General features: G+C 46.5%; 1 protein-coding gene across 1 annotated transcript in view; it reads left to right on the top strand.

Moving 5' to 3' along the window:
* The window catches only part of LOC140193128 (tubulin polyglutamylase ttll6-like), a 51,583-nt gene extending 30,310 nt beyond the window's left edge, over positions 1-21,273 (top strand). The window contains exons 5-9 of the mRNA XM_072250542.1: positions 4,262-4,347; positions 9,592-9,817; positions 13,325-13,506; positions 18,550-18,718; positions 21,079-21,273. Of these exons, the coding sequence (XP_072106643.1) occupies positions 4,262-4,347; positions 9,592-9,817; positions 13,325-13,506; positions 18,550-18,718; positions 21,079-21,273 (858 nt within the window). The remainder of the gene's footprint in view (positions 1-4,261; positions 4,348-9,591; positions 9,818-13,324; positions 13,507-18,549; positions 18,719-21,078) is intronic.
* The last annotated feature ends 991 nt before the right edge of the window (positions 21,274-22,264 follow it).

Raw genomic sequence — 22,264 nt, 5'->3', positions numbered from 1 at the left:
TGTTGGAAAATGCATAGTTATGCATTTTGGTAGTAGAGATAAATGTTCAGATTATTTTCTAAATGTGAAGAAAAATTCAAAAATTTGTGATGCAAAGGGACTTAGGAGTCCTTGTACAGACACCCTAAAGGGTAACTTGCAGGTTGAGTCAGTGGTGAGGAAGGCAAATGTAATGTTAGCATTCATTTCAAGATGTCTAGAATACAAGAGCAGGGACATGATGCTGAAGCTTTATAAGGCACTGCTGAGGCCTCACCTTAAGCACTGTGAACTATTTTGGGCTCCTTATCTAAGAAAAGATGTGCTGGCATTGGAGAGGGTTGAGAGGAGGTACACAAGGATGAGTCTAGGACTGAAAGGGTTATCATATGAGGAACATCTGATATATCTGGGCCTGTACTCGCTGGAATTTAGAAGGATGAGAGGGGATCTGATTGAAACCTTTCGAATATTGAAAGTCCTAGGCAGAGTAGACGTGGAAAGAATGTTTCCCATGGTGGGGGAGTCTAGGACAAGAGGGCAGAACCTCAAGGTAGAGGGGCATCCGCTTAAAACAGAGATGCGGAGAAAGTTCTTCAGTCAAAGGGTGGTGAATTTGTGGAATTTGTTACCACAGGCAGCTGTAGAGGACAGGTCGTTGGGTGTATTTAAGGCAGAAATTGATTAGTTCTTCAATGGCCGTGGCAACAAAGGTTACGGGGAGAAGGCTGGGCGGTGGGGTTGAGGAGGGGAGGAAAAGGATCAGCCATGATTGAATGGCGGAGCTGACGATGAGCCAAATGGCTCCTGTGACTTACAGTTTTATGGTAGTACAGAGAATTTAACACCGTGAACGTTAGGACGGAGAAATGCATTCAAACAGAGGGATCCGTAACTTCTTGAAAAAGAACTCACAGGTAGGTAGGGTCGTAGAGAGAGCTTTTGGCACACTGGCTTTCATAAGTCAAGGTACTGAGTACAGAAGTTGGGATGTTATGTTGGAACCACTTCTTTTTACAATATATATCAAGGATTTCGATGATGGAATTGATAGCTTCGAGGCTAAGTTAGCGAATGATCGGAAGATCGGTGAGGGTGAGGGGGCAGGTAGTATCGAGGAAGCAGAGAGGTGCAGAAGGATTTAGACAGTGTAGGAGAATATGCAAAGAGGTGGCAGACGGAAAACAGTGTTGGGAAGTGTATGGTCATGCACTTCGGTAGAAAACTTCAAAGCATAGGCAATTGTATGACTGGAGAGAAAACTCAAAAATCGGAGGTGCAAAGGGACTTGGGAGTCTTCAAGCAGGATTCCATAAAGGTTAATTTGTTGGTTAAGTCAGTGATAAGGAAGGTGTTAGCATTCATTTTGAGAGGAATAGAACATGAAAACAAGGATATAATGTTTTATATGGAACACTCACAGAATGCTGGAAGAACTCAGCAGGCCCAGGAGCATCTCTGGAGTATTTGGGGCCCTGAATGGAAGTGAGAGAGGAGGTGTAGGGCAAGTGGGTGGAACAAGCATTGCACCTGACACTACACCTCGTCCCTCACTGCCATTCAGGAGGCAACATTTCACCTGTGAGTCTGTTGGGGTTCATCTACTGTATCTGATGCTCTTGGTGTGACCTCCTGTATGTCAGTGAGACCCGACGCAGATTGGGAGACCGCCTTGCAGAGCACCTACACTCCGTCTGCCAGAAAAACCCATTTCAAGTCTACTTCCCATTCCCATTCTGACATGTTAGTCCTCGACTGCCACGATGAGGCCACACTCAGGTTGGAGGAGCAGCACCTTGTATTCCGTCTGGGTAGCCTCCAACCTGATGGCATGTATGTCGATTTCTCTAACCTCTGGTAATTGCCCCCAACTTTACCATTCCCATTCCCATTTCCCTCTGTCACCTCATCACCTTAGCTGCCAATCACCTCCTACTGGTGCTCCCTCCCCTTCCCTTTCTTCCAAAGTCTTCTGTCCTCTCCTATCAGATTCCCCCTTCTCCAGCCCTTTATCTCTTTCACCAATTGACTTCCCAGTTCTTTACTTCCCCCCTCCCCCCTCCCAGTTTCACCCATCACCTACCACCTTGTACTCCTTCCTCCCCTCCCCCCCCACCTTCTTGCTGTGACTTCTCATCTGTCCTGATGAAGGGTCTTGGTCTGAAACGTCAACCTTTTGCTCTTTCCCATAGATGCTGCCTGGCCTGCTGAGTTCCTCCAGTATTTTGTGTGTGTTGCTCAGATTTCCAGCATCTGCAGGGTTTCTCCTCCTTGAGGCTTTAGAAGGCACTGGCGAGGCCTCCCTCGCTTGGGGTATTGTGAGCTGTTCCGGGCCCCAGAAAGGATATGGTGACACTGGAGAGGGTTGAAAGGAGGTTGACAAAAATGATTCCGGGATTGAAAGGCTTATTATATGAGGAGCATTTGATGGCTCTGGGCCTTAACTGACTGGAATTTAAAAGAATGAGGTGAAATCTCATCAAAACCTATCGAATGTTGAAAAGCATTGACAGAGTGATGTGGAGAGGATGTTTCCTATAGTGGGGGAGACCAAGACCAGAGGACACAGCCTCAGAGTAGAGGGACGTCGATTTAGAACAGAGATGAGGAGGAATTTCTTTAATTTGTAGAATTCGTTACTACATGCTGTGAAGGCCAAGTCGTCGGGTATACTTAAGGCAGAGCTTGTTAGGTTCTTGATTAGTCAGGGATAAATGGATACGGAGATTGGGACTGAGAGGAAAATAGATCAGCCATGATGAAATGTCAGACAAGACTCGATGGGTCAAATGGCCCAATCCTGCTCCTACAACTTACAATCTTATGGCGTGGACTGCTCCGAAAAGAGAAACTCAGCCCATATTTCATAACCAGAATTGGAATCAGAATCACATTTACTGTCATTGTCATTTGCCATGAAATTTGAGGTTATGCGGCAGCAGTACATTGCAGTACGTAGTAATGAGTTATAAATTACAAAAAGAAATATATTTTAAAAATTAAATAAGTTGTGCTAAACAAGACCAAGAGACAAATGTTATTGCGGTACTGTACATGGGATCATTGTTCATTCTGAAATCTAATGGCGGAGGGAATTGTTGAGTGTGTGTCTCAGGCTCCTGTACCTCCTCCCTGACGGTAGAAATGAAAAGAGGCTTTACCTGGGTGGCGAGGGTCCCTCAAGATGGATGTTGCCTTTTGAAGATGTCCTCGAAAGTGGGGAGGATTGTGCTCAGGATGGCTGATTTATTATCCCTCTCGACTGTTTTCTCCTGCCTTCTCCTGTTAACCTTTGATGCCCTGACTAAACAAGAACCTATCAACCTCTGCTTTAAATACACTCAATGACTTGTCCTCCACAGCGGTCCGTGGCAACAAATTCCACAGATTCACCACCCTCTGGCTAAAGAAATTCCTCACCTCTGCCCTAAAGGGAAGTTCTTCTATTCTGAGGCTTTGCCCTCTGCTCTTAGAGACAGCCGTCCCCCCTCCCACTACAGGAAACATCCTCTCCACGTTGATTTTCAATATTTGATGGTTTTCGTTGAGATCCCCCATCATCCTTTTAAACTTCAGCGAGTACAAGCCCAGAGGGAGCAATGCTCCTCAAATGACAACCCTTTCATTCTCGTGAACCTCCCCCAGACCCTCTCCAATGCCAGCTCACCAATTCTTAGATAAGGGGCTCAGAACTGCTCACAATACTCCGAAGTTCGGTCTGAGTTATAAAGCCTCGGCCTCACATCCTTGCTCTGACTGACAGTACCCATCCTTATGCACTGCGCTTCAGATGAGCGATCCTTTGACTTGGCGATGTTTTGGGGCTGCAAAAACTGCTTTAAGATGCAAGGCTTCCTTCAGTTTCACCTTCTTGCCACCTGCCGACTGCTCTTCATCACCACAGGAAAAGTGAAGCCGAGAGGAATGAGGAAAATAGCATTTGAGCAGCTTCTGGCTGGGATGGCGTTAGTGTGACGCGATAACTGAGGGCAATGTCCCTGACTGAGAAACCAACATCTTTATCTTTTGGGCAGCATCTGTAGGAAGAGATGCAGTTGACGTTTCAGGCCGAGACCCTTCGTCAGGACTAACTGAAGGAAGAGTGAGTCACCCTTCCTTCAGTTAGTCCTGACGAAGGGTCTCAGCCTGAAATGTCAACTGCACCTCTTCCTGCAGATGCTGCCTGGCCTGCTGCGTTCACCAGCAACTTTGATGTGTGTTGCTTGAATTTCCAGCATCTGCAGAATTCCTGTTGTTTATCTTTATCTTCTGCCTCTCACAGGATGACGTCTGCATGCACCTCACCAATTATGTCATCAACAAGCGTATGATGAACGTTGTCCCGGATGAAAAGAAAGGCAGTAAAAGGTGAGACCATATGCAGCAGGGTGCACCCTTCACCATGAGCAGGCACGTTATAGAAGGTCAGTGTTGGAGTGATTTTTGGGGTTAGGACATAGACATTTAGCAATCGAATTTGGCTACCAGTCTTCATATCTGAATGTGTGTTGTGGATTTTATTTGGAGTGCAGATCTGAACTTTACATGTAGGCATCCGTTAGTCTTGTGAGACCATGGAAGGTTCCCCTTGGAAGTTTACACCTTGGAAGCTTTCCAGGGCGCAGGCCTGGGCAAGGTTGTATGGAAGACCAGCAGTTGCCCATGCTGCATGTCTCCCCTCTCCACGCCACCGATGTTGTCCGAGGGAAGGGCATTAGGACCCGTACAGCTTGGTACTGGGGTTAATGCAGAGCAATGTGTGGTTAAGTACCTTGCTCAAGGACACAACACGCTGCCTCGGCCAAGGCTCGAACTAGCGACCTTCAGATCACCAGAGGGACGCTTTAACCACTTGGCCACATGCCAACACGTGACCAAGTCTGAACATGTGGCCAGCTCTGAACAATGGGTTCCTAAAAGCCATGAATCCCAGCTGACAATGGTGATTAAAATTCATTTGGATGTGTGTGGTGTGGCTGTGAAGCAGGAGGCGTGAAGGTTGAATTTTGTTTCAAAGAAAGCATTGTCCATGCATTGTAAGTATGGAGTTGCCCTTTGCCGTTTGGCACATAAAATATTGAGCCCCACGTCAGGCCGGCCAGACCTTTCGACCAGAAGTGTCTCCATAAAATGCCTTCTCTAAACTTGCTTTGTCGAATAAAGAAGCTGCTTTGTATCTACCAGTAATTTTCTCTGCTGGCTTCATTCACACAACAACCTTAGCGAGCAGGCACATTGTAGAAGGAAGGGGAGCACACAGCAGCAGCTTACTGAAGCCCTTAATTCTGTTGCCACTACTTCAGGTTGTCATAACTGGCAGAATGCTCCCAATGGCATGCTATAAGACCATCAGATATAGGAGCAGAAGTGGGCCATTTGGCCCATTGAGTCTGCTCTGCCATTTAATCATGGGCTGATCCAATTCTTTCAGTCATCCCCACTCCCCTGCTTTCACCCCATACTCTGGCTAATCAAGAACCTATCTATCTCTGCCTTAAATGAACTCAATGACTTGGCCCCCACAGCCGCTCATGGCAACAAATTCCACAGATTTACCACCCTCTGACTAAAGTAATTTCTCTGCATCTCAGTTCTAAATGGACGTCCTTCAATCCTGAAGTCATGCCCTCTTGTCCTAGAATCCTATACCATGCCCTCCAATAACTTCTGACAACCAAGTCTAGCTCCTGGCCTTCACATGTGGCTTAGCCACTAAGCTGAGCGGAATCATTTCTACTGACAGGAGAAGGGGCAAAGGTGGGTTAATGGCATCTTAAATCCAGTCACTTCAGGCAGATGGGACTCATCAACCATGGCTGGCCCCTCATCTAGGAGAGGGAAAACTCTGATCTCAAACCTCCCATTGCCCTGCGACTACACCCACTCATAGGGAAGGCTTCAGGAGTAAACCCTGAGGGAGTCCCACGTTGAGTTCAACACTGACTGGCAACTCCTGCGATGCAGCTGGTGCCAGGCTGTGTTGCTCTCTGCCGTTCCTTTGGGTTCATCAACTGCGTGGAGATGGGGAGCTTGCTACATGGGCAACAGCTTGCTCTCCATATCCGGGCGTAGTAGCTAAGCCACCGTGAAGGCCAGGAGCTGTGACTTGGTTGTCAGAGGCAATATTGAGGCACACGCCATTGGGAGCATTTAATAGGCAGTGGGAGCTCGTCCCCATTACCACCCCATGGCTATAACAACCTTAAGGAACGGAGTGAGGCTGAAATCGTTGCAATGGACGACTGGAAGCGGACCCAAGTGCAGAGCACCGACACGGAGGTAGCATTAACAGAAGTGTGTTTATTAATAGTTGCGAGGAAGACCAGAGAGTGAGGATTAGATGCTTACATGGCCAACAAACCGGAGTAGCCCGGACCCAGAGCTTGGTTATGGAGCTTGGACACGGAGCCTGGACTCGGACTCAGACATGGAGCCTGGACTCGGACACGGAGCCCGGACTTGGACTTGGACTCACACTCTGAGCCGGGACTCGGACACGGAGCCCGGACTCGGACTCGGACTGGGACATGGCGCCCGGACTTGGACACGGAGCCTGGACTTGGACACAGAACAACAAAACCAAAAACGACAGACAATTTGTATCTTGATTCGGAGTAGCAGCAAACGGCCAGCAATACTCAGCAGGACACGAAACTACAAAACCAAACAACGACAGTCTGTTGGTATCTTGACTCGAAATAGCGGCAAACGGCCGGCAATACTCAGCTGGACACGAGACGACAGAATTCCCAAAGCAACCCCAGGCACCGAAGCAACTTAGAGTCCACTATTCTCAGCGGCCCGGAGCGTGCTTTGCCGCACTGGCTGAGGTGACGGTCCAGTCCCAAGTAGATGTAAGCCGGAGTTATTATGTTTCCAGTTCGGATGAGAATCAGGTGCCTTAGTCAAGGAGCCAGGTAAAACACGGGGAAAAGGAAATGAACAGAAATGAGGAATCAACTGGACCGTGACTGAAATAACAGATAAAAGTGAGTGGAAGGACAATGTTAAACACTCTCTCATTCAAATCTGCAGACAGGAGTCATTATTAATGATCAATAAATAATGACAATAATGAGCAGGAGTCAATTATACGTCCCTTGCCACAGGGAATGTACCTGGACTGGATTATCTCTCAGGATGTCCCGCTGGTTGGGATCGTCCCAATCTGGTATTTCACGTCCAGCAAGAACCATGGATCTAGAACAAAGAAATGTGAGCTAAATCCCATGAAGGCAGACAAATTTACATAAGTGATCAGATAAATCTGGAATAAAGGTCTGTAAGACATGGCAACTATTGAGCTGTTGTTAAAAAGCTCTTTAGTGAGGGAAATCTCCCATTTCCTCTTCATATTTGAGGCCTACAACACTGCTGTGGCCTTACCATTGCTTACAATGGGCCGTAAATTCATGGACCCTATGCAGATTACAGAGAAGGAGGTGCTTGCTGTCCTGAGGAAAATCAGGGTGGGTAAATCCCCAGGGCCTGACAAGGTGTTCCCTCAGACCCTGGGGGAGGCTAGTGCAGAAACTGCAGGGGCCCTAGCAGAGATATTTAAATAATTCTTAGTGACAAGAAAGGTTCTAAACATAAACCAGGAAATTACAGACTGCTCAGTCTGACATCAGTGGTGGGATAGTTATTGGAAAGTATTCTAAGAGACTGGATATATGAGTATTTGGATAGACATGGGACTGATTCAGGATAGTCAGCATGGCTTTGTGCATGGTAAGTCATGTCTGACCAATCCTGGAGAGTTTTTTGAGCGAGTTACCAGGAAAGCGGATGAAGGCAAAGCAGTGGATGTTGTCTACGTGGACTTTAGCAAGGCATTTGACAAGGTCCCGTATGTGAGGTTGGTCAAGAGGGTTCAGTCGCTCGGCATTCAGCATAGGTTGTAAATTGGATTAGACATTGGCTTTGTGGGAGAAGCCAGAGAGTGGTAGTAGAGGTTTGCCTCTCTGACTGGAGCCTCTGCCTGTGACCAGTGGTGTGCTGCAGGGACCAGTGCTGGGCCCACTGTTGTTTGTCATCTCTATCAGTGTTCTGGATGATAATGTAGTTAACTGGATCAGTAAATTTGCAGATGACACCACGTTTGAGGATATAGTGGACAGTGAGGAAGGCGGTCATGGCTTGCAGAGGGATCTGGATCAGCTGGAAAAATGGGTTGAAAAGTGGCAGCTGGAAGTCAATGCAGACAAGTGCGAGGTGTTACATTTAGGTAGGACCAGCCGGGGAAGGTCTTACACAGTGAATGATAGGGCACTGAGGAGTGCGGTAGAACAAAAGGATCTGGGAATAGAGGTCCAAAATTTGTTGAAAGTAGTGTCACAGGTAGAAAGAAAGCTGTTGTCACATCGGCTTTCATAAGTCAATGTATTGAGTACGAGAGATGGGATGTTATGTTGAAGTTGTATAAGACATTGGTGAGGCCTAATTTGGAGTATCGTATGCAGTTTTGGTCACTTATCTACAGGAAAGATGTATAGTAAATAAGGTTGAAAGAGTAGAGGAAAAATTTACAAAAATGTAGCTAGTCTGGAGGACCTGAGTTATAAGGAAAGATTGAATAGGTTAGGACTTTCTTCCTTAGAATGTAGAAGGTTTAGAGGAGATTTGACAGAAATATTCAAGATTATGAGGGGTATAGAGAGGGTAAATGCAAGCAGGCTTTTTCCACTGAGGTTCAGTGTGATCACAACCAGGGATCATGGGTTAGGGTGAAAGGTGAAACACGAGGAGAAACGTCTTCACTCAGATGGTGGTGAGCAGTGTGGAATGAGCTGCCAACACAAGTGCTGCATGCGTGCTCGGTTTCAACGTTTCAGCGAAGTTTGGATAGGATGGAGGACTATGATCCTGGTGCAGGTCAGTGGGTGTTGGCAGTTTAGCAGGTTTTGGCATGGACTGGATGGGCCAAGAGGCCTGTTCCTGTGCTGTACTTTTCTATGACAATGACTCTGGAAACACTGATTCGTTACGTCAGGCTTGTTACACGGAGCTTGGGAGGGTGAGACTAGAACTAGAGCTCGTGGGTTAAGGGTGAAAGGTGAGAAGTTTAAGGGTAACATGAAGGGAAACTTCTTCACTCGGAGGGTAGTGAGAGTATGGAGCAAGCTGCCAGCAGAAGAGATAGATGGAGGTGCGATTTCAACATTTAAGATAAATTTGTACATGGATGGTAGGGCTACAGACTGGGACCAGACAGATTAATGATTCAGCATGGACTAGATGGGCCAAAGGGCCTGTTTGTTTACTGTAGTGCTTTCTGACTGTGAATGTAAACCACCAGGCAACTTCACAAGATGGAATATTGTGGGTTCAGGGTGCAGTCAACCTTTTCAAAGGCAACTATGAATCGGCAAGAAATCACTTCCAATAAATCCTGTCAAAAAGGGGAGAAATGAATCAAGAGAGCTGATATTTCCTTCAATGGATACACAGTCTATCTTGTGGCTTGCAGTGCTATTGACCTCTCACACAATAACACAAATGGTGGGGCAGAGTACTTGATCAGCGAAGTCACTCGGCAATGCCATCCGATGGATGAACGGTGGCCTGCGATAGATTAGAACTGACGGCTCTGTAAAATGTTGTTTCTTGCAGAAAGCTGTCTTCCTTTAACCAGTACATGGAGGGCAATGCCTATGACCTGGAGGTGCTGTGGAGCAGTATTGAGGACGTGATCATCAAAACCATTCTGTCTGTATATCCGGCCCTGAGGAACACCTACTTCACCTGCTTCAGAAATCACGTGTCTGGGAGTGCTTGCTTTCAGCTCCTCGGCTTTGACATCCTGCTGGACCACAGCTTGAAACCCTGGCTGATGAAGGTACGCGCGCCTCTGGGATACATAAAGATTAAGCAGATAATTCAGGTGACTGCATAAAACATGCAAATGTAACATCATGATGGGATGGCCAGTAATATGGTGAAGGATCCCACCAACCCTGCTCACTGTTTGTCCCCACTCCCATCAGGGAAGAGGCTCTGTAGCATTCACACCAGGACCACCAGACTCAAAACCTGTTACTTTCCCCAAGCAGTCCTCCAACAGGACCACAACCGTGTTGTAGGGTTTGGAGGCTTGCGCGCCTCAGTGACCCGGAGAGGGCTGCACGCTGGAGCCGGGGCTTTAGGCTTTGGCTCTTGGTAGGGTCAGCCATGACAAACAGGTCAAAGGGTAGAGGCCAGACTGAGAGCGTTGTACCGGTCCTCCAGGTTCGAGGGCTCAACTCAGCACTAACAGCACTGACCACAAAAACAAAACTGTTACGCAAACAGCAATGAAGAATCCTCCTACATCTGAGTGTGGCGGTGTTCCTGAGTCTCCACCTGGGACTTACATGTCCGACAGTAGTGAAAACCGAGAGGAAGCTACAGGCATGATCAAGGAATCTCTGAACACCACCAGAGATGAAGACCTTCACTGTTGTCCTAAACACCAGCGCTGTAATGGGCAGTCAGTAAGTCCCCAAGTACTGAGGCTGATCAACACCCCCACACGCTAACTCACCCCTCCACACACCCGCAACCACCACTACTTTATCATTTCCTGTCAGAGTCACCTTATGTACAGAAACTCCTGTGCCCAGCGTCACTTTATGGACATACAATCAATCTATGCATATAAGCTATCTAATGTATTTATATTTACTGTGTTTTTTCCCATTATTATTGTGGTTTTTTCCACTTTTCCATTATTATTGTTATCGAAAAGGTGTTATATTTGGATGTGTGCAGTGTACAGAATAAGGTCGATGAACTTGTGCCACAGTTGCAGATTGGCATATATGATCAGAATTAGAATCATGTTTATTATCACCGGTATGTGTCATGAAATTTGTTAACTTAGCAGCAGCAGTTCAATGGAACTGTTCAGGAACAGTTATTACCCCACTCAACCATCAGGAAGAAGGTACAGGGTCTTGAACCAAAGGGGATATCTTCACTTAACTTCACTCACCTCAGCATTGAACTGCTCCCACAGCCTATGGACTCACTTTGAAGGACTCTTCATCTCATATTCTTGATATTTATTGTTTGTTTATTTATTTATTCTGGATGTTTTGTTTGATTCCTTTTAAATACTGTGAAGGTCCTCAAGTAAGTGAATCTCAGTGAATCAACATATGCCTATGGTCATATGTACTTTGATAATAAATTTACTTTGAACTTGACTTTGAGTAGAAGAGCAGAATACAGTGCAGAAGCAGTTTGACAATGACAGCCTTAAGGTAAAAAAAAGTTAAACCGACTTTCTGACCGTTATCCCAAAATCTGCTCCCTGTGGAAACAGATAGATGGGTTCATAAAGAGAGATTTTGGCACTTTGGTCTTCATTAATCAAATTGTTGAGTACAGAAGCTGAGTTGTTAGATTGAAGCTCTTGAAGATATTGGTGAGGCCTACTTTGGGGTATTCTGGTCACCTAACTACAGGAAAGATATCAATGATTTGAAAGACAGCAGAGAATATTCACAAGGATGTTGCTGGGTCTGGAGGGAAAGTTATTCTCTAGAGCACAGGGGAATCAAGGAAGATTTGATAAAGGTGTACGAAACCATGAGGAGCATAGAGTAAATGGAAGCATGCTTTTGCTGCTGAGGATGGGTGAGACTAGAACTAGAGGTCATGGGTTAATTGAGAAAGGTGAAATGTTTAAGGGGAACATGAATGGGATCTTCTTCACTCAGAGAGTGGTGAGAGTGTGCCAGCGGAAGTGACGGATGCGACATTTAAGAAAAGTTTAGATAAGTATGTGGATGGGAGGGGTATTGAGGTCTATGGTACAGGTGCAGATTGATAGGAATTGGCAAAATAATATTTTGGCATGGACTAGATGGGCCAAATGGCCTACTTCTGTCTTTTAGTGCTCTAAGGTTATGACACAATGGAAGATGTGCATCTATAGATGGGTGGAGGACCATGGTCGTTTATGATAGTTCCCATAGACAAAGACCTGGCATTTGTCTATAGTTAAATCCACATTAAAATGGTTCCAGAGAGGAAGACACCAGAGGTTGGCAATCCAAAGCAACACACAGACACACACAAAGACACACACACACAGACACAAAGACATACAAGCTTGTTGGTGATAGGTGAAACTAGGAGATGGGGAGTGGGGAGGTAAAGATCTGAGAAATTGGTGAAAGAGATAAAGGGCTGGGGAAGGGGGAATCTGTTAAGAGAGGACAGAAGGCCATGGAAGAAAGGGAAGGGGGGTAGAGCACCAGAGGGAGGTAATGGGCAGGTAAGGAGATAAGGTGAGGGAGCAAAATGGGAATGGGGAATAGTGAAGTGGGGGGGTCATTACCGGAAGCAAGAGAAGTTGTGCCATCAGGTTGGAGGCTACGCAGACGGAATAAGGAGTTGTTCCTCCAGCCTGAGTGTGGCCTCATCGCGGCAGTAGAGGTGGCCATGGACTGACATGTTGGAATGGGAATAGGAAATAGAATTAAAATTGGTGGCCACCAGGAGAAGTGCCACACCTGCACTTGGATCTCTTCCCTCACTACCATTCGGGGCCCAAACGGTCCTTCCAGGTGAGGTGACATTTCACCTGTGAGTGTGTTGGGGTCATCTGTTGTATCCGGTGCTCCTGGTGTGGCTTCCTGTATATCGGAGAGACCCGGCCCAGTTTGGGAGACCGCTTCAACGAGCACCTACAGTCCATCCACCAGAGAAAAACAGGACCTCCCGGTGGCCACCAGTTGACCTGGATGAGGAAGTGGAGGGATGGGTTAGTAAATCTGCTGATGACACAAAGGTTGGATAGTGTGGAGGGCTGTCAGAGGTTACAGCGAGACATTGATAGGATGCAAAACTGGGCTGAGAAGTGGCACCCTACCTGGGTCACCTTCTTAATGGCTCTGGTCCAGGGCTCCAGCCAGCATTGTTCAATGGTCTTTGCCCCCAGACCCGTGCCTTTGTTTTTTTCAACTCGGCCTGGTTCAAACCAGTTAAGGTAGCTGACCCAGGCACTGAGCCTAATGAGGTTGTAGATTTCTTCTCCAAGTCTGCCACTTTACATTATAAATAGCTGTTTGTCTGAGAGTGGTCCCGGGTTAGCCGGTCGTTAGCTGAAACTCCTTGCGTCCACATTCAATTGCTCTGATTAGATAATCCCAGAGCTAGAATCGAAGAGTTCACAAAATGGAGGGTGTGCAAGGACAGTCTCACAAAATGGCCACCTCCACCTCCTTTCAGCATGTGGCAAGAACAAAGACAGTTTGTTTGCCTACTTCCACTGCCCTTGATTCATTTGAATTCACTGATTTGTGGACTGTTGTTCTTTTTGGCCAACACTATTAATTTTTAATTATTAACGTTGCAGGTTAAGCATTCCCTGAGCTCTGTGATGGACTCCAAGCTTGATCAAGAGGTGAAGGAGGATCTTCTTTATGATACACTCTGCATGATTAACCTTGCAGCTTGTGGCCGGCAGAAAGACATGGAGGAAGAGAGGCCGCGAAAGAAGGAACAGCTGCCTAAGATCTGGTGGTCGCGGGAGTACAGGTGACTGAAAGACTGAAGAGTGCCATGTCGGGCAACGATAATTAATGAATATTCCTGCTCTCAAATTCAGCTGCACACACAAAGTGCTGGAGGAACTCAGCAGGCCAGGCAGCACCCATTTAGAACGGAGATGACGAGAAGTTTCTTTTGCTAGAGGGTGGTGAATCTGTGGAATTCATCGCCACAGATGGGAGTGGAGGCCAAGTCATCGGGTATATTTAAGGCAGAAGTTGATAGATCCTTGATTAGTCAGGGCATGAGGGGTTATGGGGAGAAGGCAGGAGTTTGAGGCTGAGCTGGGAAGGGATCAGTCGTGATCAAATGGCAAAGCAGCTCCGATGGGCCAAATGGCCTAATTCTGCTCCTCTTAAGGAAATGAACAAACAGTCGCCATTTGGGGCTGAGACCCTTCTTCAGGACTGGAAAGAATAAAAAGGTGTGGGGAGGGAGGGGAAGGAGGCTAGCTAGAAGGTGATAGGTAAAGCCAGGACCGTGGGCTAGACTGCGCTCCAGAGGACTAGAACATATCACCAAGGAAGTAATGCTGAGGCTTTATAAGGCACTGGTCAGACCGCACTTGGAGTATTGTGAGCAGTTCTGGGTGGCGGGGCGGAGATATGTTTCTACCAAAGGAGGTGCAAGGTGCCCCTTCCCCCCTCTAGCCTGCAGGTCACCCTTGGACAAGATGTAGCAGCTGGTTAGCCCCCTGATCAGGGAGTAGGTGGTGGATAGTCGTATGAGCAGCCGGTGCAGATCGCAAGTCCTGGGTATGTGAGCACTGACGCCAGGCAGACAATCTCTGAAGAGTATTGATGATGACTGGGGTCACCCGTCTTTTAAAGACACTGGCCCAGAAGAAGACAATGGCAGACCACTTCTGTAGATAACTTTGCCAAGAGCAATCAATAGACAATAGACAATAGGTGCAGGAGTAGGCCATTCAGCCCTTCGAGCCAGCACCGCCATTCACTGTGATCATGGCTGATCATTCACAATCAGTACCCTGTTCCTGCCTTCTCCCCATATCCCTTGACTCTGCTATCATTAAGAGCTCTATCTAGCTCTTTCTTGAAAGCATCCAGGGAATTGGCCTCCACTGCCTTCTGAGGCAGACCATTCCACAGATCCACAACTCTCTGGGTGAAAAAGTTTATCCTCAACTCCATTCTACGTGGCCTACCCCTTATTCTCAAATTGTGGCCTCTGGTTCTGGACTCCCCCAACATCGGGAACATGTTTCTTGCCTCTAGCGTGTCCAATCTCTTAATAATCTTGTATGTTTCAATCAGATCCCCTCTCATCCTTCTAAATTTCAGTGTATACAAGCCCAGTCGCTCCAATCTTTCACCATATGACAGTCCCGCCATCCTGGGAATTAACCGCATGAACCTCGACTGCACTCCCTCAATAGCAAGAATGTCCTTCCTCAAATTTGGAGACCAAAACTGTACACAATACTTCAGTTGTGGTCTCACCAGGGCCCTGTACAACTGCAGAAGGACCTCCTTGCTCCTATACTTAACTCAACTCCCCTTGTTACGCCATTAGCTTTCTTCACTGCCTGCTGTACCTGCATGCTTACTTTCAGTGACTGATGAACAAGGACACCAAGATCTTGTTGCACTTCCCCTTTCCTAACTTGACACCATTCAAATAGTAATCTGCCTTCCTGTTCTTGCCACCAAAGTGGATAACCTCACATTTATCCACATTAAACTGCATCTGCCCACTCACCCAACCTGTCCAAGTCATCCTGCATTATCTCAACATCCTCCGCACATTTCATACTGCCACCCAGCTTTGTGTCATCTGCAAATTTGCTAATGTTACTTTTAATCCCTTCATCTAAATCATTAATGTATATTGTAAATAGCTGCGGTACCAGCACCGAGCCTTGCGGTACCCCACTAGTCACCGCCTGCCATTCTGAAAGGGACCCATTAATCCCTACTCTTTGTTTCGAGTATGCCAACCAATTTTCTATCCCTGTCAGTACCGTACCCCCAATACCATGTGCTCTAATTTTGCCCGCTAATCTCCTATGTGGGACCTTATCAAAGGCTTTCTGAAAGTCCAGGTACACTGGCTCTCCCTTGTCCATTTTCATAGTTACATCCTCAAAAAATTCCAGAAGAATAGTCAAGCATGATTTCCCCTTCATAAATCCATGCTGACTTGGACCGATCCTGTTACTGCTATCCAAATGTGCTACTATTTCATCCTTTATAATTGACTCCAGCATCTTCCCCAGCACTGATATCAGGCTAACTGGTCTATAATTCCCTGTTTTCTCTCTCCCTCCTTACTTAAAAAGTGGAATAACATTAGCTACCCTCCAGACCTCAGGAACTGATCCTGAATCTATAGAACATTGGAAAATGATTACCAATGCATCCAAGATTTCTAGAGCCACCTCAAGTACCCTGGGGTACAGACCATCAGGCCCTGGGGATTTACCATCCTTCAGTCCCATCAGTCTATCCAATACCATTTTCTGCCTAATGTGAATCTCCTTCAGTTCCTCCATTACCCTAGGTCCTCCGGCCACTATTACATCTGGGAGATTGTTTGTGTCTTCCCCAGTGAAGACAGATCCAAAGTACCTGTTTGACTCGTCTGCCATTTCCTTGTTCCCCATAATAAATTCACCCATTTCTGTCTTCAAGGGCCCAACTTTGGTCTTAACTAATTTTTTCCTCTTCACATACCTAAAGAAGCTTTTATTATCCTCCTTTCTATTCTTGGCTAGCTTGCCTTCGTACCTCATCTTTTTTCCCCATATTGCCTTTTAAGTTATCCTCTGTTGCTCTTTAAAAGTCTCCCAATCCTCTGGCTTCCCGCTCATCTTTGCTGTGTTATACTACTTCTCTTTTATTTTTATACTGTGCTTGACTTCCCTTGTCAACCATGGTCGTCCCTTACTCCCCGTAGAATCTTTCTTCCTCTTTGGAATGAACTGATCCTGCACCTTCCCAGAAGTACCTGCCATTGTTGTTCCACTGTCATCCCTGCTAGAGTATCTTTCCAGTCAACTTTGGCCAGCTCCTCCCTCATGGCTCCACAGTCCCCTTTATTCAACTGCAATACTGACACTTCCGATTTTCCCTTCTCCCTCTCAAATTGTATTTGAAAACTTATCATATTGTGGTCACTTCCTCCTGATGGCTTCTTTACCTCGAGTTCCCTTATCAAATCTGGTTCATTACACAACACTAAATCCAGAATTGCCTTCTCCCTGGTAGGTTCCAGTACAAGCTACTCTCAGAATCCATCTCAGAGGCACTCCACAAACTCCCTTTCTTGGGGTCTGGACCAACCTGATTTTCCCAGTCTACCTGCATGTTGAAATCCCCCATAACAACTGTAGCATTACCTTTGCGACATGCCAATTTTAACTCTTGATTCAACCTGCACCCTATATCCAGGCTACTGTTTGGGGCCCTGTAGATAACTCCCATTAAGGTCTTTTTGCCCTTAAATTTCTCAGTTCTATCCATACTGACTCTACATCTCCTGATTCTGTGTCGCCCCTTGCAAGGGACTGAATTTCATTCCTCACCAACCGAGCCACCCCACCCCCTCTGCTCACCTGTCTGTTCTTTTGATAGGACGTATACCCTTGAATATTTATTTCCCAGCCCTGGTCCTTTTGCAGCCATGTCTCTGTTATTCCTACAACGTCATACTTGCCAATTTCCAGCTGAGCCTCAAGCTCATCCACTTTATTTCTTATACTCCGTGCATTGATATATAATACTTTTAATCCATTACAGTACTCCCCTCACCTTTCACATCGATTCCGATTGCACTTGGCCATACTCTCCGATCCCTTCCTGAGCTTTCTGCCCCGTTAATTCTGCTGTCTTTCTTAACTTTCCTTATTCTCTCTTTCCCTTTAACTCCATCCTTATATTTCCTCTCCTCCCCCCCACTATTTAGTTTAAACACACCAGTGTAGCAGGGGCAAACCTGCCTGCCAGAATGCTGCTCCCCCGCCTGTTAAGGTGCAACCTGTCCCTTTTGTACAATTCATCCTTGCCCCAAAACAGATCCCAGTGGTCTAAGAATCTAAATCCCTGCTTCCCATGGGGCCATGGCCCAATCATGGCCGTGGGACCAAGATCACCCATGTCATACAACACGGCACATAATGATGATGTCATATGACCCAGCACATAATGATAGAAACATAGAAACGTACAGCTCAATACAGGCCCTTTGGCTCACAGAGCTGTGCCGAACATGTCCTTACTTTAAACATTACCTCGGGTTACCCATAGTCCTCCATTTTTCTAAGCTCCATGTACCTATCCAGGAGTCTTTTAAAAGACCCTATCATATCCGCCTCCACCACCGTTGCCGGCAGCCTATTCCATGTACTCACCACTCTCTGTGTGAAGAAACTTACCCCGACATCTCCTCTGTATCTGCTTCCAAGCACCTTAAAACTGTGCCCTCTCGTGCTAACTATTTCAGCCCTTTAACATCAAAAAAAGATGGGCTGGCATTGGAGAAAATCCAGAGGAGATTCAAAAGAATAATCCTGGGAATGAAAGGGTTAAGTTTTGAGGAGCGTTTGATGGTTCTGGGCCTGTACTTGCTGGAGTTTAGAAAAATTTGGGAGGATCACATTGAAATCTATCAAATATTGAAAGGCCTAGGCAGAGTGGATGTAGAAAGACCGTTTCTTTCTGTATTGGAATCTAAAGCCACAGCCTGAGAATACCAGAATGTCCTTTTCGAACAGAGACAAGGAGGGATTTCTACAGCCGGGGGTGGTGAATCTGTGGAAATAATTGCAGAATATGGCTGTGGAGGCCAAGTCATTGGGTAAGAGGAGATTGATAGGTTCTTGTTTAGTAAGGGGGGAGTCAAAGGTTATGGAGAGAAGGCTGGAGAAGGAAAATATCTCAGCCGTGATGGAATTCTGGAGCAGGCTCGATGGGCTGAATGGCCTCATTTTGCTCCTGTGTTTTCTGGTCTTATGGCAAGAGATCGATTTTCAATGGAATAACTGACACCTCCTCTTTGCTTTCCTATTAGAGCTGACGAGAAACGAAACAACCAGGCTACCTGGGTGGAACAGGTGGAAAAGTACGAAGATGAAAACATGGGGAACTTCAAAAGGATCTACCCGAGCTCCACTTCAGAGAAATACGAGAAGTTCTTGGAAACGGTTGACTCCAAGGCTCGGGAAGAATACGTCAGGCAGGTTTACACTGCCCCTCCCAGTCCTGCCCCCTTCCTCCCTCCCTCTTCAGTGTCCCACAGCCACCCAGTGTCCCATCACCTGTCAAACCGTGAAAGGCCTCGAAAGAGTGGATGTGAGAGATACTTCCTATGGAGGGAGAGTCTCGGACCAGGGAACACAGCCTCAGAACAGAGGCGGAGGAGTGTCCTCTTAGAAAGGAGGAGAGGAGGAATTTCTTTAGCCAGAGAGTGGTGAATCCGTGGAATTTGCTCCACAGGTGGCTGTGGAGGCCAAGTCATTAGGTATATTTAAAGCAGATGCTGATAGATTCTTGATTGGTCGGGGCATGAAGCGATAAGGGGAGAAGGTAGGAGATTGCGGCTGAGAAGGAAAATGGATCAGCCATGATGAAATGGCAGAGCAGACTTGATGGGCCAAATGGCCTAATTCTGATCTGCATCATATGGGCTTAACCACATTCTCTACTACCCCTGTATAATCCCTCCCCAATCCTTTCACCCTCTTTCTAATCCCACACCACTTCCCCACTACCCACAACACAATTGTGTCGCGTTCTGGTTGCCTCATGATTGGAAAGGTGCAGAGGAGGTTTCCCAGGATGCTGCCCAGATCAGACAGCATGTCTTTATGGGAATGGGTGAACGAGTTAGGGCTTTTCTCTTTGGAGCGAAGGAGGGTGAGAGGTGACTTGATGAAGGAGATGAAAAAGGCATAGATCAAATGGCAGTCAGAGACTTTTTCCCAGGTTGGAAGTGGCTAATGGGGAAGGGGGGCATCATTTTAAGGTCATTGGAGGAAAGTATAGGGGGAATGTCAGAGGTAAATTCTTCACACAGAGAGTAGTGAGTGCATGGAACACCCTGCCAGGGGTGGTGGTAGAGGCAGATACATTAGGGACATTAAAGAGACTCTTAGATGGGCACATGGATGATAGAAGAATGGAGCGCTCTGTGGAAGGGAAAGGTTAAATTGACCTTAAAGTAGGTTAAAGATTAGCACCACATCGTGGGGTGAAGGGCCTGTACTGTGCTGTCAGGTTCTATGTTCTCTCCCTCCACAGCTATATATTCTTACCATCATTAAGGACCCCCACCACCCAGGACATGCCCTCTTCTCATTGCTACCATCAGGGAGGAGGTACAGGAGCCTGAAGACCCACAGTCAACGATTCAGGAACAGCTTCTTCCCCTGTGCCACCGGATTTCAGAATGGACATTGAGCCCAGGAACACCACCTCACTGTTTCTTGCAGTCTTTTTGCACTACTCATTCAGTTTAATTTTTAGTATGTTTCCTATTGCAACTTACAGTGTTTTTATGTCGCAAGTTTCACAACAACTTTCCCAATATATGTCAATGATGTGAAACCTGATTCTGATCAAGTGTGGTGATTCATCACTGGTGATACGGAACAGAATCAGAATTTGGTTCATATCACTGGCGTACGTGGTGAAACTTGTTGTTACGTGGTAGCAGTACAATGTAATACATAATAATCAAAACTGTGAATTACTGTGTATATATATAAAACAGTTAAATTAATTAAGTAGTGCAAAAAGAGGGGGAGCAAAGTAGTGAGCTCGTGTCCATTCAGAAACCTGATGGTTGAGGGGAAGGAGCTGTTCCTGAATTGTTGAGTTTGTGCCTTCAGGCTCCTGTACCTCCCCCCTAATGGTTGCAGTGAGAAGAGGGCATGCCCTGGGCGATGGGGGTCCTTGATGGTGGAGGCCGTCTTTTTGAGGCATCGCTCCTTGAAGGTGCCCTGGATGCTGGGGAGGTTAGTGCTCATGGTGGAGCTGACTGAGTTCACAACTTTCTGTAGCTCCTTTCGGTCCTGTGCAGTGCCCACTCCCCCACCATACCAGATGGTGATGCAGCCGATTAGAATGCTCTCCATGGTACATCTGTAGAGATTTGCAAGTGTCTTTGCAGACATACTAAATCACCTCAGCCTCTTCATGATATATAGCCGATGTTATGCCTTCTTTGTAACTGCATCGATATCCTCAGAGATGTTGACACCCAGGAACATGAAATTGCTCACTCTCTCCACTTCTGATCCCTCTGTGAGGACTGATGTGTGTTCCCTCGTCTTACCCTTTGAGGTCTGCAATCAGTTCTTTGGTCTTACTGACGTTGAGTGCAAGGTCAGGTACACTTCCCGTTCCTATGTCAAAGAGCACCCCACCCCCAAATGTTAGACTGACGGGTGATTCTTGCCCCCGGTACTGCTCCCTCTGGAACAGCCGAGCATGCTGTCCCTACTGGGCAGACGGTTGGAACATTGAAGGGGTGGGAGAGGGCATTGTTAATATTGGTACAATGGCTTGGTATTGAAAATCTCACTCTCTCTCCAGGCAGATATGCAGGGAAATTCAGCAGAGGCAGGAGCAGAAGGAAATGCTCCTCAAAGAACTGGGGTTCCCTGAAGAGAATCTGCAAGAAGAGTCCCAGTTGCAGAAGAATCCGACCCTATTGATCTTGGTGAAGCCAAAGTCACCAGAAGGACTGCAGACATCATCATCCTCCACTCCTGTAAGAGTTTCTCTTGGTTGACGTGCTAAGTCGCCTTAGGTGGGACTGATGATTTAATCTCCGAGATGTAGATGATTTCAACTGAGCTGACATCTTGTAGATGATTTACAGCTCAGCTCAAAGCAACCTCTCAGCTGTCAAGATTGGGAATTAAATATCCAAGGATATCAGGTTATACGGTTTGATAGGCAGGAAGGTAAGGGAGGTGGGGTAGCGCTCTAAGGATGAGATCAGTGCGACAGTAAGAGACGATATAAGATCTAAGGAGCAGAATGTTGAGTCCATCTAGGTAGAGATTAGGAACACTAAGGGAAAAAATAATCACTGGTGGGAGTTGTCGATCAGCCCCCAAATATTAACTTTACAGTGGCACAGGCAATAAACAGAAATATCTCAGACACGTAAGAATGGAACAGCAGTTATCATGGGAGACTAACTTGCACAAAGATTGGGTGAATCAAGTTGGTCGAGACAGTCTTGTGGAGGACTTCATAGAACGCATAAGTGATGGCTTTCTTGAACAGCGTGTTACTTAACCTACAAGAGAATGTGTTATCTTAGATCTGGTCCTGTGCAATGAGAAAGGGAAAATTAGTGATCTTGTAGTTAGGGATCCTCTTGGAAAGAGTGATCACAGTATGACTGAGTTTCCCATACAAATGGAGGGTGCAAAAGTAGTCTGGGAACACAGGCTATATGGTGGGACTATTGAGGAGCAGTGGAAGGCTTTCAAAGAGATTTGTCACGGTGCTCAACAAAAGTATATTCCAGTTAAAAGCAAGGACAGTAAGGGTGGGGAGAGCCAGTCTTGGATAACTAAGGAAATTAAAGAAGGTGTCAAACTAAAAGTGTGTGAATAGAAAGCCTCCAAGAGTAGTGGGAAACTGGAAGACTGGAAAAATTTCAAAAAGCAACAAAGACCCATCAAGCAACTAATAAAGAAAGGGAATAAGGAAAGAAAATAAACTAAAATTCTCTGGATTGTGGGCATGTTCTGGTGGATGAGGAGACG

The sequence above is a fragment of the Mobula birostris genome, unplaced genomic scaffold (assembly GCF_030028105.1).
Source record: "Mobula birostris isolate sMobBir1 unplaced genomic scaffold, sMobBir1.hap1 scaffold_392, whole genome shotgun sequence".
NCBI lineage: Eukaryota > Metazoa > Chordata > Chondrichthyes > Myliobatiformes > Myliobatidae > Mobula > Mobula birostris.
The sequence above is the reverse complement of the archived record's forward strand: the minus strand, read 5'-3'. Positions and strand labels throughout refer to the sequence as shown.